We start from the raw sequence: 18,057 nt of genomic DNA on the forward strand, positions 1-18,057 counted from the left end.
AGGGGACCCAGGCCTGCAGGGGAGAGCAGTTGGGGGAGACCAGGCCTTCAGGGGAGGGCAGTTAGGAGTGACCAGGCCTGCAAGGGAGGGCAGTTAGGGGCAATCAGGCTGGCAGGAAAGCAGTTAGGCATCAGTCAGGCTGTCAGGGGAATGGTTAGGGGGTGATCAGGCTGGCAGGCAGAAGCAGTTAGGGACAATCAGGAAGGCAAGCAGGCAAGCAGTTGGGAGCCAGCAGTCCTGGATTGTGAGAGGGATGTCCGATTCCCCTTTTAGGCTGATCCTACCTGGATTGGGCCTAAACGGGCAGTCAGACATCCCTTGAGGGGTCCCAGATTGGAGAGGGTGCAGGCTGGGCTGAGGGACACACACCCCCGTGCACGAATTTCGTGCACTGGGCCTCTAGTAGTAATAATAATAGTTGACACTCACTGAGTACCGATCATATGGCAAACTGTCATCTAAGTACTTTATTAACACATTTAGTCATAATAACCCTTCTAGGTAGGTTCTGTTATTGTCATTACTTTCTTCCTTATAGATAAGCTAAAGTAAGGAAGGTTAAGTATCTTAATCCAAAATTACATTGCTAGCCTGGCTGGTGTGGCTCCATGGTTGAGGGTCAACCCTGATTCAAGAGGTCTTGGTTTGATTCCATCAGGGTGCATGTCCAGGTTGTGGACTCAATTTCCAATTTGGGGTGTGCAGGAGGCAGCCGATCAATGAATCTCTCTAATCCTTGATATTTTTTTTTTCTCTCTCTGTCCCTCTCCCTTCCTCTCTCTGAAATTAATAAAAACATTTTTAATTACATTTCTACTAAGTAGCTATGCCAGAATTAAACTCCAGGTAGTCTGGCTCCAGAGCCTATCATATGCCACTGTGCTATGTTGTACAAAATTTAAAAGAGGTGTCAGAGGCAAAGATGATCCTGCCACAGTAAAAATAGCAAGTCTGGAATAAAATCATAGCGAAGCTTTATAGTAAGCAGAATATAAACTATAAAGCTGTTTGTTCCAAAGACAAGTCCTAGGTTAGGTTTTTTTGTTTTGATGTGTGTGTGTGTGTGTGTCTGTGTGTGTGTGTTAATATAAGCAATAATGAAGGACTAAGAAGGGGATTTTGGAGGGAAGAGTGTGCTGGATCCTTCAGGGTGGAATATGGAACTAGTGTGGAGTGAAAGCTTATGGCCAATGGTGGCTGAGACTACATTATAAGGCAATATAAGGCATTAACAATATAAGGCAAAGGAAAGTCAGCATCAGAAGCTGTTTTATTTGAATCTGTAGGTAGAGATTTAGCCTGGACATAAATTCAGTCCTTTAGTTTTCTTTTATTACCATAGCCATTCAATGTACAAAGAAATAAATCTCATTGTTTGTTTTGCATGTTTATATTTTGTAGTTTAGTTTTGAGTCATTTTATAAAGGACAGCAATGAGATTTTTTTTCCACATGGTTGGATGGTTTTATTATGTGCATTTTCTATATCCCTTCTGGACACCAAAGTAAAATTTCAGAGAAACATACTTCAGAAGGCTTTGAGAACCTACACATTGTAAAATTTAATGTGTATTGAGAATATATTAAAGGATAAGTAATATGAACCAAACCTTCAGTTTTTATCTGGTGAGCAACAACTTTATATCCAATAGTGTGGAAACCACGTGTAAATATAAAAACCATGCTCCTGATTACAAGATCTCATTATCTTGATGGAGAAATAGAATTTGTAAGACATGCATATTAATACTAAATTCTGTAGCACTGAGTAATTCTGAGAAAGGAAAAATCAGTGTGGATTAAGAGGTTTTGTGTATGAGATGGGTTTGGTTCAAGAGTTCACTTTTATAACTCCATCTCTCATAAGAAGGGAGGGATCTGGGCAGAATAAATTGAAGATGTTCCAGGAAGGAAGATTAATACTAACAAGGGTATAAAGATGTGGTCTTAAATCCCCTTTCTGAGTTTTTGAAAGTAATGTTTTGTATTTCTAATATTATATGTGATATTTTAATAGGGTGCAATGATAGACATAAGGCTTTAAAGTGAATTTGTTGTATATATGTTATCTTTAAATATTATGTGCTGAGTTATTGTTTTTTCTCCTACACCTATAATTATAACAGAAGTCAATGAAAAATTATGATTTTTTATATGGTTGCTACTCTTACATTCTATTTTCCAGGAATAGAACTGCTGCTTAAATCAAGATATATTTCAGTTTACTTTTTCCCCTCAGATATGCAATATTTATACACTTACGGTTAAACAAAGCATGAGTACCTTTTGAATATATAGGGAAATGAGTATTTTTAATGGCACTTTCATTGTGCATTTGTCAATTGCATATCAGAGAGAAATATCTACTTATAATGAAGTTTTAATATTTTTATTTGATAGCATCAGACCATAAGTGCCATTCTACAAGATATAGAAGAAAAACAGGAAATTTTATTGGAGTTTGAAATAAGAACCCCCGAAGATGCAGGTAAATATGATCATGTGGTACTTGTCTTTCTCTGGCTTATTTCACTTAGCATAATACTCTCCAGGTCCCTCCATGCTGTCTCAAAGGTTAAGAGATCCTTCTTTTTTACTTCTACATAGTATTCCATGGTGTAAATGTACCACAGCTTTTTAAAAAATATATTTTTATTGATTTCAGAGAGGAAGAGAGAGGGAGAGAGAGATAGAAACATCAATGATGAGAGAGAATAATTGATCGGCTGCCTCCTGCATGCCCTACTGGGGCAATAGCCTGCAACACTGGCATGTGCTCTGACTGGGAATCGAACCATGACCTCCTGGTTCATAGGTCAATGCTCAACCACTGAGCCATACTAGCCAGGCTAAATTCTTAATGATCATAGACATTTCCCCCCTTTGTTAGCATATGCATCACATTGTGACACTAACCCTTTTGAGGAGTCAAAAACTACTCTGGAAACACTCACTCTATACTTATCAAATCATTTGTCTCATTTGCAAAGGCAGGTTCTGGAACTCATTCCAACCATGAACTTCATGTTATTTCTTACTATTGATTTTCTCTAAATTATATAGAAAATATGCATTGGTCTGAAAAATTAGTCAAAAACGTAAGGGAACAACACCAAAAGTGAAATGAATAGCTGATAGCTTAAAAGAAATCAAATCTAAGTCTTTTAATTTCCTACTTGGGACTCTGTATTTGGACATAATTGGTATTTATGTGTAAATCCTGTGGGTTTATGATGGGGCTGGGGGAGTGCATGATACCTTTACTTAGGAGGCAATAGAAGAAAGTAGGAAAATTTTAAGTAATTATTACAAAACTTACTTTAAATAGATCTATAAGTGACCTTCAATTCCATATAGCCCTATCTAAGTGTTAAAAATAAAGAGCAAGAACTGATAGCACAATTATTATTTTTAAACACATATTGTAGTTATATAGTATAAGTATATATAACAATATATTATATAAATATGTTTAATATACATACACAAATACATACACTGCTACCAAAGTATTTACAGCAGTCCTTTTATAAAGTAAAATAGAGGTGAAGCAGGGAGGTGAGTGGGATACTCTTTTACTTTTCTTCTGGGTAAACATTCATATAGTTTGAAATTATTCTTTACAATGATAATGTACTTTTTTGTATTTAAAAAAATAAATAATTTTAATAGGAAAATACTTATCTTCCTATTTATCTTTCTTTACTCCCCTCATTTCACAAATAAGGAAGCTGACCATAGAGGTCATGTGACTTGCCCTGTTTAAGACTAGTCAATAGGGTAGTAGGATTATAACTCAAGCTGGCTGGCTCTTGCTTGGTACAGTGTTCTTACCTATACATGTTAGGGTACTTCCATACGGTGACGTAAGTCATTAAGCCTTGATTTATAGATCTGGATCACCGATATAGGGGAAAAAGATAAGGAAATAATAACTTTTTAAAATTAACAGCAAGGCTGAGTCCAGTGTGACCAAATTTAACGTTTGCTATCTCTCAGTTAACTTTTTATTTTATTACTATGCTTCTAGAACAATACACTGAAAAGATGTTAGAGATAAAAGAGATTCTGGATAATGTGCTTGCCAAACAGAAGGCAGAAAGGGATGATCTGGCTAAAAAATACAGGTGAGTGGAAAAAATAGGAGTGTGTTAGAGTTATTAGAATTTATACATTTTTAGCTATAATAGTAAAGCCTAGAATTTCTTAGAATACAGATTCTTAAGACTGTTGCTTAGGACCAAAAAAATAACTTTATCTAATCTGTTACCTCCACGGGGAATTGTACTTCCCAGAAAGATATTTTTATTCATTACTGGAAATATTCAGGAAACCAAAAGATGTAGAAAACCTGTCTACAGCCAAGAATTTTATGAAAGCCTTTCTGGTCATGAATCCCCAAAGTAAATTTTTTTCCTTAGTAAACTCAAATTTTTTACATTAAAATTTTTTCTTTTTGCTATCACAAATGTTGTCCTCCTAAGCAGTTTAATTATGTATATTTATTTGTTTTGTGTTCAGGGTTAAGTTTTCAGGGTTCCTAAGGAGTTTTTTCCTGATTATATACCTCTTTTCATCCTTTTTTTTTTTTTTAAATCTTCACCCGAGGATATTTTCCCATTGATTTTTAGAAATAGTGGAAGAGAGAGGGAAAGACAGAGAAATACCCATGTGAGAGAAACACATTGATTGGTTGCCTCCTGCACGCACCCTTGCCAGTACACGAGCCCTTACCAGGGCCTGGGGCCTGCAACCGAGGTACTTGCTCTTGACTGGAATCAAACCCGAGACCCTTCAGTCCACAAGCTGACGTTCTATCCATTTAGCCAAACTGGCTAGGGCTTCTCAACCTTTATTGAGAAAGATGTTATATATATATACTAGAGGCTCGGTGCATGAATCGTGCACCCAGTGGGGTCCCTCGGCTTGGCTTGCAGGATCAGGCCAAAACCGGCTCTCAGACATCCCCTGAGGGGTCCTGGATTGCAAGAGGGTGCAGGCCCCAGGCTAAGGGACCCCACCAATGCATGATTGGGGCTGGGGAGGGATGCAGGAGGTTGGCCAGCTGGGGAGGGACTGCAGGAGGGCTCCAGGGCAAGTCTGGTCCGTCTTGCTCAGTCCTGATTGGCCGGACCCCAGCAGCAAGCTAACCTACTGGTTGGAGCATCTGCCCCCTGGTGGTCAGTGCATGTCATAGCGGCTGGTTGACTCTGCCCCCTGGTGGTCAGTGCATGTCATAGAGAGCGGTTGAGTGGCCTTAGCATATCATTAGCATATTAAGCTTTGATTGGTTGAATGGATGACTGGACACTTAGCATATTAGGCTTTTATTACATAGGATATTTTCTTTTTGGGCATTTTCTATTTTTTTTTTCTTATGATGAGAACTTTTAAGATCTATTCTCTTAGGAACTTTCAAATATACAATACAGTATTATCAACTGTAACCACCATGCTGTGCATTACATTCCCATGACTTATTTATTTTATAACTAGATGTTTGTACTTTTTGACCACCTTCACTCATATCAGCCACCTCCTGCCTCCCACCTTTTGTTCTTGGAATATATACAGACAGTCCTCGGCTTACATTGGACTCAACATACGTCATTCTGTGGTTTTGTTGCCATCTCCCATTTATTTATAAAAAAAAAAAGTTCCATCATTTTGACATATGTACATATGTGCTTTATGTTTTTTATTATTTATTTACCACAAGTAAAGGTCAGGAATTGTTATATTTCTTTTAAACTTTTTTTTACTATTTCACTTCATTACTGCTGTGTATGTGCTCCATGTGAGTGACGTAGGTGCTTATGTAGGTGGGTTCCAACTTATGGCGAAAATTGCGTTATGTCATGCAGTAGGAACGGATCTCCGACATAACCTGAGGACCTACTGTGTATGTATATAATATATAGGTGAGATCATAGGGTATTTGGGGTTTTTTTTGTTTGACTTTCACTTAGCATAATGCCCTTGAAGCCCATCCATGTTGTCACAAATGGCAGGATTTCCTTCTTTTTGTGGCTAAATAATATTCCACTGTATGTGTGTTACATTTTCTTTATTCATTGATGGACACTTAAGTTGTTTCCATGTCTTAACTGTTGTGAATAATGCTGCAATGAATATGCAGATCTTTTTGACCCTATTCTTTATTCACACATAATATTTCTATTCCTTTATATTCTTGTCATAATCTTTTGGCATCCATTGCATATTCAGATTTTTTTATGAACTTATTTTAAAATCAGTTTTTATTTTTATTATAAATCTACTATCTTTATCCATTTTGCTTTACTCTCTAGTGAATAAGTATCATAAATTCCTTTCTATAAAGCCAATGAGCTTATAAGACCTACAGATAGGGACTTGAATAAAGGAAGCTGTTCACTGAGTGCACTGACTCTGGGGCCTCCAGGGAGGTTCCAGTGCCTTGCCTGGGCCAATCTGGGAGACTTTGGAGAAGGCTAGCTTCAATTTTTCTTATGTCCTTTGATTAACAATATACTTAGAATTTTGGAAAGTTCCTGATCAGTTAGGGTTTCAAGTGTAAATCCTTATTAAAATTGCTATAAGACTTAAAATCTTACAAACTAAAGAGCACTTTTATTTTATGTCTGAACTCTTTGTTTCACATAGTTTTATTTTTAAATTTATTTTTACTTTTAATCATTTTTTACTTTTCAATTACAGTTGACATACAATATTACATTAGTTTCAGGTGTGCACATCAGTGATTAGACATTATAAAACTTACTAAGTGATCTTCCTGAAAAATCTCATACCCACTTGATACTATATAGTTATTAGAATATTATTGACTATATTCCCTATACTGTACCTTACACCCCCATGACTATACTATAACTAATAATTTATACTTCTAAATCCCTTCACCCTTTTCACCCATCCCCTCAATCCCCCTCTCATCTGGCAACCATCAAAATGTTCTCTGTATCTGTGAGTCTGTTTCTGTTCTGCTTGTTCATTTATTTTTATTTTTAGATTCAATTGTTGATAGATATGTATTTATTGACATTTTATTGGTGATATTTTTTATCTTTTTTTTTTCTTCTTTTTAAAGAAGACCATTTAACATTTCATGTACTACTGGTTTGGTGGCGATGAACTCCTTTGACTTTTCTTGTCTTGGAAGCTTTTTATCTGACCATTAATTCTAAATGATAACCTTGATAGGTAGAGTACTCTTTGTTGTAGGTCCTTGATTTTCATCGCTTTGAGTATTTCTTGACACTCTCTTCTGGCCTGCTAAGTTTCTGTTAAGAAATCACCTGACAGTCTTATGGGAGCTTCCTTGAGTGTATCACTCATGGAGATGGTAGCATTGTAATTCAGCATGGTCTGAAGCTGTCCACTGAGTGCACTGACTCTGGGGCCTCCAGGGAGGTTCTGGGGCCTTGCCTGGGTCCACCTGGTATGAGCTACAGAGTTATCTGCAGAGGTACCCAGGAGAGGCCAAGCTCTGAGCCAAGGCAGGCTGCAGCTAGTGCCAGGCCTGGGGCCACTTAGCAAGAGATATGGGATACACTGAGGCCAGATGCTGCTTGTTTGAGAGATTTTAGGAAAGTCTGTCCTCTGAGGCAAGAGAGGACAGTTGGAAATGGCTTGGATAAGTCCCCAAGTTGGGTAGGGCAGGGTCTCAGGGAATCACCAGAATGGAGCGAAAAATGTGAGCCAAATTGATGGAGACTCAGACTTGGCACCCATCTGTCGGCTATGTTGGGGAAGGGCTCAGCAAAGGAACAGTGGCCTCTGCCAGCACTTTTGTCTGGGAGAAAGTGTCTCACCCAGCTCTTGCATTGATGCCAGACAATTTAGTTACTACCTGTATGTCCCTGATTCCTTTCAAGCTGCTGCCCCAATGAGGTAGCTCAGAGGGAATAAGTCCAAATAAGTTAATGAGTGGGCCCTTTAAGAGGAGCTGCCTAGGACTCCAGCAGCTTCCATATCACTCAGTCAATCCCCGTTTGTTTTTACCACCCAAAGTTATGGAGACTTCTTTTCTCAGCTCTGGAACCCTGGGCTAGAGGTCTGGTATGGGGCTGGCATCCCTCACTCCTCAGGGGGAACCTCTGTAGCCAAGATATCCCTCCCAATTAAAAACTGCCACACCAGCCTGTTCCATGTCTCCACCCCTCCTACTGGTCTCTATGGGGCTTCTTTAATTCCCTAGTTGTGGAACTTCCATTTAGCTAAATTTCAGGCAGTTCTGAATTATGGTTGTCCTAAAGATTAGTTGTATTTTTTTTATTAGAATATCTAAAAAATTATATTTGTAAACCAATAAGAAACAGCTAGGCAACTCAAACTGAGAACATCTGAGTAAAGTTTTTTTTTTGGGGGGGGGTTATTTTTTAAAATTTCTTTATTGATTAAGGTATCACATATTTGTCCTCATCCCCCCCATTCCTATCCCAAACCCCTCCCCACGCATGCCCCCACCCCCCTGTTGTCCGTGATCATTGGTTAGGCTTTTATGCATGCATACAAGTCCTTTGGTTGATCTCTCCCCCTTACCCACACCCTCCCCTACCTTCCCTCTGAGGTTTGATAGTCTGATCGATGCTTCCCTGTCTCCAGGTCTGTTTTTGTTCATCAGTTTGTTATTCATTATTTCCCTTAGATGAATGAGATCATGTGATACTAGAAATACACTTATAAGAACTGAAAATGAGACAAGCAATAATGTTTATGCTGAGAGGCAAATGAATCAGTCTGTAGTGAGTTTCTTTCTGGGCCAACAGTTCTTTTGAGTCCCAATTTCAATGTCAAACAGTTCCTTATGTGTACATAACAGCAATGATATTTCAGTTCTAGATGGTGGACAAATGGTGGTAATGCAGGTCCTACCCTCTCTGGTTTGGTCCTGGGCAACCTGCAGCGACGCACAGCTGCTGACTGCTAGTATGGCAAGGCATCATCAGCGTCTTCCTTCTCTGGACTGTTTCTCTTCTGTCTTCATGGCTGGAGCAGTCATATCAATCCCTCTCTGTTGCAGGAATCCACATGGTCTTGGAGTTGTTTTCTGAAAATATACAAACATATTCTCGACCAAAAGTTAATAAAGGAATCTTTTCTATAAATTTGCCTTGGGATCCTTTTTCATTTTTTGCCCAAACAATTTTCCTTTGGCTTGTTTTGACACTGTGTGTGTTTTTCATGGGTGTCTGGCTGTTAGCATTACAAATGAAAGTTAATTTTCTAAAGTAAAAATTTTCTAGATGTAATTTACTTACAGGATATTTTTCCGTACATGATATTCTTCTACTATCCCCCCTTTTTTTGAGTTGTCTTGTACCCATGGTGTGGGAAAGTGGGTTTTTGATATCTAAATCCAGCCTAGCACCAGGAATGCTCAGGGCCTACTCAAGAAGGCAAATAATCCTTTCCGCTAATATTTACAGGATAAAATAAAATTGTTAAAGTATTAAATTTGACAGTAAAATAGTAGTCAAGTTTTCAGACTAATTTAAATTGGCTAATTGAAATAAGTGAATATTCTAGAAAAATTAATTGTACTGGACAAAAAGCTGTTCCTAAAGTGTTAACTAAAATTTTTATTGGTAGTTCATCTCATGGTAAAGTTGCATAACATGTAATGAACCTAAAGCAGTCATATTTTAGTGCAAAAAATTAAAATTTAAATGCTATCAAGACTACATTATAAAATTTCCAAAAGCCTCCTACTATTTAAATTAGTTGTATTTTTTATATGGTTGTGGGAGGATTTGAGTACCGTGTTTACCTATGCTGCCATTTTGTCTGAAGCCTCTGTTTCACATAGTTTTAAATGTGATATTGTTAGTTTAGTTTTTCTTTATTTTCTTGCATTTTATGCTATCAGTTGTTTGTTAATCTGATTTCTTCTTTCTGTTTCTTACACTTACATCTACTTTAATACCCAGTATACTTGGAGTTTAGCAGCAACAACTCTAAACTGTGACAGAAGAAACAGATGTCTATATTACTGCTTTCCTTAAAACAGCTGCTCTTAATGGGTGGTCCCTAAGGATCCCTGACACTATTTCAAGGGGTCTATGAAGTCAGAACTATTTTTTAAGAATACTAAAATGTTATTTTCCCTTTTTTGCTCTCATTCTCTCATGAGTGTATAAAGGAATTTTATATTGGCCACATAGTGTGTGATGACATCATCACTCTAATAGCTAATGGAATGTGTACTTGGGTATTCTTGTGTTTTTAAATTTTTTCAGTTTTATTTTCTAAACAGTAAATATTGATAGATATAACCCATATAAACAAAAGCTCTTTGGGTCTCTCAATAATTTTTAGGAGTATAAGAAAGTCCTGAGAACAAAAAGGTTGAGAACTACTGGAAACAAGGTGTCACAGGATGTCCTGAAGGTGGTAACTGTGGAATATAATAAAAAAAAACAAAACAGAGGTGTGGGTGAGCCATTTCCTCCCACTTAGTCCTCCTCCCCTGAGAGATTTGATTTTGGGGAGGCACATGGATTAATGTTTGTCTGAGTAGTCCCTCTGAACTTGAAAGTGCTTAGTACAATTACAGTAATTAATTGTTGAACTGAATTTCTCAGGTTAGCTCAGGCATAATTATTCACAAAACAATCTCACTCTTCTGAAATTAAGGGAACTTGAATGGAACTTCTAAATTTTAATTCTTCATACACTTTTCCACTGTAAACAGGTAACCAAACTTCAAACTTAAAGAATGGTGTTCCTCCTCGGCCACCAGTCACTAGCTTCCGAGTCAAGGACCAGTAGATATCCGGATAGACTACCCAAGTTGTTTTTCTCTTTTAGGGTTGACTCACAACTGCTAAATAATGATCTGAATATAAATGTGGGTATGAATGTGGATAACCACACTGCCACCTCCTTAGAAAGGCAAACTCACTTATCCTAAGAGTCAGTTTCCTCTCAAAGAAAATGCATTTACAAAGACAGAATCTTGTGTACTTTGTGGTGGTCAAATTTAAATTGAGACAAAGTATCTTTAAAGTACAAATGACTGTTTTAAAAAAAAGCTTTTTACTCTGTATTTTTTGTCTCTTCTGTTTCTTACTATAGGGTATCCATAGAATCATTTAAGCATGGTGTCCTGAGAGAACAACTGGCTAACTTGGCCATGAGACAGAAGAGCCTTTTAGTTGTGGCAAAAAAACAGAAAAAAATAAGCCAGAAAATTCAAAACTATAAGAATGTTACCTCTGTGTCTGGTCTTAGTTTGAGGAAACTGCCATCCAGCTCAGAGATCCCTTGTGAAAAGGACAGCCAAGAGCTTACCAGCCTGGAAAATTCAGTGCAGCCCCTGGCGGGTTCATTTTCTCCTGCCAGCTCTGTTTGTGAAAGCACACAGGAGTCACAGTTGTCTCTGGAAACATGGAACAACAGCCAAAATTCCAACACTTGTCTAAATTTAGGGACAGTGAGAGGGGAAGAATTTTCTGGAATTAAGCTGAATTCTAGACGAAATGTCAATGACTATTCCTTGGATGAGTTTTCAAAATCCAGACCTTTAGATGGCACTAAAAAGATTAAGTTACCTGTTGCTTTTATTGCTCAAGCAGAATATTTACAAAAAGAAAATGATCTTACAGAACATACAACCAAAGATCATGACTCCTATAGTCCTTCTGCACTAACTGGCCCATTAAATACTTCAGAAACCACAAGTGTACTTGTCCCAAATGATGCCCATCTGTCAACTGTTATTTGTGGTCAGACTCTTTCCAATTATGATCCAAAAAAAGGAAACAAGAAAACAGCTCCCCAGCAACCACCTAGGGGGGCATCAGAAACCGTGACACATCAAGATATTGATGATTTAGGCAGTGATATGGGGCATCAGATGGAACCATATCTTAAAAATTCAGCTTTTGCTGTTCCACATGCAAATGACAGTCAGAGCACCTCCTCTTCTGGGTCTGGCCCTCAGCATACTGCAAAAAAGCCTTTGAACTACAGCACAGCTCCTAAAAAGAAGCGTATGCAGATAAAGGATCTGATAGCACTAGGAAGAATTAATCCAGGAAATAACATTTTGGAATTCAAAACACAGGTATCTTATTTTTTTCTCTAAAGTGATCTAAATTTTAAAAATGAATAAATTTGCCTACACTAGGCATGTACCTCCAACTAGTGAAATGGGGTTTGGCTGGGATTCTTGAATGGAGGGACCACAACCATTGTATTCTTAGCAAATGAAATCATGCTTCTAGAATTTCCCTGTACATTTTAGTCACAAGTATCTTTGGGCTCTCAGACTGAAATTATATTGCACCAAGAAGGATTTAAGAGCAACATAAAAATAGTAAGCTTGAGCTGGCTTTGATTCCAAAATTTTGGAAACTACCAGTGTACTGCTGAAGCTTCCCCTGATAAGAGATAAGTATAAATTTATCTTCCATAGAAACTTAGTTTGTTGTTTTTCTGTGTGTGTTTTTTTTAATCCTTACCCCAGGATATTTTTTCCATTGTTTGTTTGTTTATTTTTAGAGTGGAAAGGAGGGAGGAGGGGGGACAAAGAGAGAGAGAGAGAGAAAGAGAAAGAGAGAAAGACACATCGATTGGTTGCTTCCTGCATGCCCCGACTGGGGCTGGATATTGAACCTGCAACTGAGGTACGTGTCCTTGACCAGGAATCAAATCTGCGACCTTTTGATCAGAGGATAGGCACTCTAACCACTGAGCAAACTAGCCAGGGCTCAGTTTGTTTTTACAAAAAAAAAAAGTGACTTGGAGTTTGCGTAAATCGGACCCACTTAAAACAATATCACATATACATAAAAGTAAAGGAGGGAAAAAACGGTTCTGCTAGAAATGCTGACAAAAGAGGCTTCCTCTCCTCCCTCCCACATTCACTTTTTGAAAGGAATTCAGAGTGGCAAAGATTGCAGGGTCCAGGAATGCTTCCTTTCTTATGGACCATCCAACAGATATCAATCCAGGCTAACTGGAATTTAATCTGAATGACCTATGTTTCCAACCCTTTCCATCTCTGGGTAATTAGGCTTTTCCTAGTTAGTAAGCTTTACTTATAAGTTAGAAGCAAAAAAAAAAAAAAAAAAGATTTTAAAGCTTCAAACTATAATTTAAAGACCAAATTAGTAGCTTGATCTCAGATTCCTTGATGTTCCTCTTTGCTTGCCTGTCAACCAGTTTATTGCTAAGTAGTACCTACCTCAGATTAGCCAAAGCAAATATCATTTTATTTAGTAAATTAATTACATTAACTCATATTTTGACAGTTGTGGTTACGTCTCTAGATTAGCTATAATTAAATTTTAATACAACTTTTCATATTAATAGCGTTATTAAGATGTAAATGACATACAATACAATACACATATTTGAAGTATACAATTTGACAAGTTTTGACATATGTATACACCTATGTAGCCATGACCACAAGCAATTTACATCAATCCCCAAAACTTATTTGTGTCCTTTTGTACACCTCCTTCATCTGCTCCCTTCCCATGCCACTGTCTAGACAATTATTGGTCTGCTTTCTGTCCCTCTACATTAGTTTGCATTTCAAAAAAATGCTGTATAAGTGGAATTATACCATATGTATTTATTTTTGTCTGACTTCTTTCTCTGAGCATAATTATTTGAAATTCATTCTTGTTGTTTGCATTATCTCTGTATTATAGTTTCTCTGTCTTTTTTTTTTTTTTTTAACTTTCAACCCCTGGAGTAGTTTGTTTATTTTTATTGCCGAGTATTAGTCCATTATATGTATATACTACAGTTTATTAATTCATCTGTGGTAGACATTTAGATTGTTTCCAATTGTTGGTTGTTACAAAGAAGTCTACTACGAACATTGACATACAGCTTTGGTCTGATATAGACTTTCATTATTTCTTGAGTAAATACTTGAGAGTGGAGTGGCAAAATTATATATGGTAAGTGTATATTTAACATCTTTAAGAAATTGCCAAAGTTTGTGACATTTTACATTCCCACTAGCTATCAATGAGAGTTATAGTTCCTTAACCAATACTTAGTATGATCAGTCTTTTAACTTTAGCCATGCTAACATATAGTGTAAATATGTATATGTAGTAGTACATGTGTTGTGGTTTTAATTTACATTTGTTAATGATTAGTTATGGTTTCTTTTCATGTGCTATTTGCCTTCATATTCTTTAATGAAATATCTGTTCAAATCTTTTGTTCATTTTTATTGTTTTCTTGTTTTCCTATTGAGTTTTAAGGATTTTTAAACCATTGTTTTCATATATTTTGTCTGTTTTTTGGTTGCGTCAGGTGTTAGGGTAAATCTGGTCCCTGTTACTCCATGACCAGAAGCAGAAGTTCACATATTTTATTAATTTTTTAATATTAACATTTTTTTTTTCTTCAGGAGACTACCCACAAAGCCAGTGTTTTATTGAGTGGTAAAATTAAGGTAGAAAATGGTAAGATTTATCAAAATCCAGTCACCTGGCTCAAGGATCTTCTAGGAGGTGACAGTCATGTGACCTGGAATTATGCTTGGAGTAAGGTGGGTCATCTTTCACTTCATGCTCAAATGGAAAGATACATTTTTTAAAAACGATAAAACTACTTACTTTTTTTTTCTTTTAAAGAAATTTGCAAGTTCTCCAAGCTCATTTTTGTCCCCAGGTGTCCCTTCTGCAATATGCTACATGCTTTCTCCCACAATTTCTATTTGCCAGAATTCCCCAGGCGCAAGGGCCTCGTTCCTTCTTCTCACTTAGTCTCAGAAATTTGAATGCCCCCAATTTTCTTGACCCCAAGTGATTTCAGGTCCTTGTGACTCCATGTAGAAAATTTGGAACCACATTTATTAATATGTTATCAGCATTCTGACAGAATCTTCTCCTAAAGACAGAAGGAACCAGCAAGGGTCCTAAGACCCACAGAAATTATGGTGTATTTTTATGTTTGAACATAGTTTTATCTATGAATTGCTAGTTCCCCCCAAAAGAAATATTTCTTTTCATTCAGACTTAGTAGCCTCCTCCTCAGTCTGTCTTCTGACTTACAAGCCCAGTCTGACCACCAATTTGAAGACTATTAATGACTGACACCCTTGAGGTCCAATAACCAGCCACCTCCAGTTGTCTATGGCACCACTTAAGGGAACAGATTCACCCAGGCAAGTGTGAAAATTGGACATCCACCATTACCGTTTCACAGAACTGCAGATACCTTCAGCCTCCACTCACTATTACAGTAAGCCTCAGTCCAGCACTAATAAGAGACATAGTTTCCTCTTTTTTTTGTCCAAGCCCTGCTTACCCTTTCTCGTAACCCCTGCTCTTGGTCTGTGTGCCTAAACACAGCATTCTGGTCTCCTAGATCTTTGTGGCAGGTGCTTCCGGAACTCTTTCAATTCCTTTACTTAAATCAGTGCATTTTGCATTATCTCTGTATTATAGTTTCTCTATCTTTTTTTTTTTTTTTTAACTTTCAACCCCTGGAGTCAACTGGCCATCTGCTTTCAATTCACCTTGCCCAATCCTTTCCATGGACTCATAAATCATATTTACATATTAATAATTAACACTTAACCCATGGAAATTACTTTTTTTACAATGTTTCTTAAACTTATGATAGTTTATATTATTTTGCTGAAACTGAATCTATGCTCACAGTATAAATATGGTACTGATTGCTATAGCTTAGGTTCTTTTGAGCTTGACATACCTCTGTTACAGTGTGCCTACTGATGACTTAAGTCTTCTACTCTTTTTCTCTACTATAACTACTGCATTCCTGCTTTTGAATAACTGGATGTGACATCATTTAGCCCTCACTCTGTACCTCATTTACATACCACATTGCTTCTGATCTTTTCTCATTAGTCATGTCACTTAGGGTTGTATTGTTTAACATCTGTGTGATAGTGAAGCCAAATGCAAATGTGGACATCAATATTAGTGCAAATCTTGGATATAAGATACTCATACAGATTATCTGAACAGGATTATATTTTTAAAAAATTGTTCTAAAAACAGGAACTGTTTTAACAATTTCTATAGGCCATGCATGTACTTCCAGTAAATACTCTAGGCTGAGAAACTCTACTCCAGTGAGTTTCTTTATTAAAATAGTTTATTTTAAAAACCTCTTTTAAACTTTACCACAAAAATTGCCTCTACCTCCTCTTGTCTTGGAGTAACTCCTGAATTTACAGTCACTTCTTGATGAAGGGAACCTTTGTTACATTGGTAAATGTGAACATTTCAACTGACTAGTCTTAAGAATGTTGGTGAGGCTATGGGACCAGGAATAGTTGGTTGTCAGGCAAGAAATGCCATAAAACTAGGCCTCGTCCTGCATTAGACAGAATGACAGAGCCACAAGACCAAGAGATGACTCATATTCCTACCCAAGCAGCTTGGCCTAGCCACGGGAATCCTGCTTACTCCCATTGGGCATCACTATTTGCTGTCACTGACAGTCTCCTGGCTATTAGCCAACATCCTGATGTGGCAGAGTGATCTCTCTCTCTCTGTGGGAGACAGGAGACCATGCTTGTTCCTGATACCACCCTTGGTAAGTTATATGATGTGGGCAACAGTTTTCAATCCTGTCTACACATTAGAATCACTTGGGGAGCTTTTAAATCTACCAGTGCCTAGTGGACTCCAGGCCCTTAGCTTCTGATCTAATAGTCTGAATTAAAGACCAAGTGGTAATATTTTTTAAAAGGTTTCCAGGCGATTCTAATGTGCAGCCTGGAGTGAGACTCACTGATCTAGGTCAAATCATTTAACCTTTCTGAACCTGTTTTCTTATGTATAAAATAAGTAATAATGCCAATGGTCTCTAAAGATCCTTCCAACATGGAGATGCTAGGACTTGCATAGCACTGTGTGGTTTATAAAACACTTCTACGTATATTCTTTCACAAAACCCCTAAGAAGTCAGAAGATCAACTATAATCTTTATTCGTGGATATGAAAACAGTATTGCATGTGGTTAGTGACCTGATTAGCCTCAAGGCCAGTAAGTACCAGAACTGGACTAGAAGCTGATCTTCTGATCCCTATGCACTGTTTTCTACATTTACAACAATATCACACAGAAGGGAGGCCTACTTCCTTTCCCTGGAAACAGCTTGCCCTGAGCTCAGAATCATTCAGCTGCCTTTATGAATTTCTACAAAGACTTATTCTTGTGCCGCAAAAATGGCCCACTTCCACAGGGAAAATGCCTTTCTGTGACACAGTTGCAGTATGAAAATCATAAGAATGGCAATGACAGTTCAAGCCCAGGACTAGACTTATGCAGATAAAAAGTAAGCTGCCGTTTGGGCAGTGACTCAAGGAGCACTGACAGATCTCTTTTGCAAACACACTTCCCATCATGATGCTTCCCTGTCTGAATTCTACCCTCATAAATGTACTCCTTTGGATATAGCATTGACTTTTCTCTATGGTTTCCCCCTCACCCTACACACTTCCTAAAAAAATTTCTCACATTATTATGATTAGGAATATCAAGATATGGAGAAGTTGGGGTAGGAATACAGAAAGTGATGGAAATTGTTTATCTGGACAGTCAGCCTCATTCAGTCCATTAATTACACTCCCAATGTGTCATAACTTAAACCTCCTGTGAGTCCAGCTTCTACTCAGGAGATCGTTAGAGATGTGGGCCCCTTTAAAATACAAATATCTAGCCTGGTGGGTGTGGCTCCGTTGGTTGGAGCATTGTCGCATACACCAAAAGGTTTTAGGTTTGATTCCCAGTCAGGGCACATACCGAGGTTACAGATTCGATCCTCAGCACATACAGCAGGCAACTGATGGATATTTTGCTCTCTCCCTCTCTCCCTTCCTCTTGCTAAATAAACATATCCTCCAGTGAGGATTAAAAAGATTAAAATACAAATATCTGAGGTATGAACCTAAAGACGTAAATAATGTGAAAGGCCCGCTGCTCTTCTCTTGCCTCTAACTGCAAAGGGTATCTGGGGGAAGTGGAAAGAGAGGCTTCAGGATGGTGAGGAGGTGAGGAAGATATCTTTCATCGTTTCCCCAGGATCAGCTCTTGCAAAGCAGTT

General features: G+C 37.7%; 1 protein-coding gene across 1 annotated transcript in view; it reads left to right on the forward strand.

Moving 5' to 3' along the window:
- ANKRD31 (ankyrin repeat domain 31) overlaps positions 1 to 18,057 on the forward strand; it is a 123,476-nt gene that overhangs the window by 92,521 nt on the left and 12,898 nt on the right. Inside the window, exons 20-23 of the mRNA XM_054715168.1 lie at positions 2,400 to 2,487; positions 4,030 to 4,126; positions 11,079 to 12,069; positions 14,383 to 14,523. Coding sequence (XP_054571143.1) covers positions 2,400 to 2,487; positions 4,030 to 4,126; positions 11,079 to 12,069; positions 14,383 to 14,523 — 1,317 coding nt within the window. The remainder of the gene's footprint in view (positions 1 to 2,399; positions 2,488 to 4,029; positions 4,127 to 11,078; positions 12,070 to 14,382; positions 14,524 to 18,057) is intronic.

This window comes from Eptesicus fuscus, chromosome 4, assembly GCF_027574615.1.
Source record: "Eptesicus fuscus isolate TK198812 chromosome 4, DD_ASM_mEF_20220401, whole genome shotgun sequence".
Taxonomy (NCBI): Eukaryota; Metazoa; Chordata; class Mammalia; order Chiroptera; family Vespertilionidae; genus Eptesicus; species Eptesicus fuscus.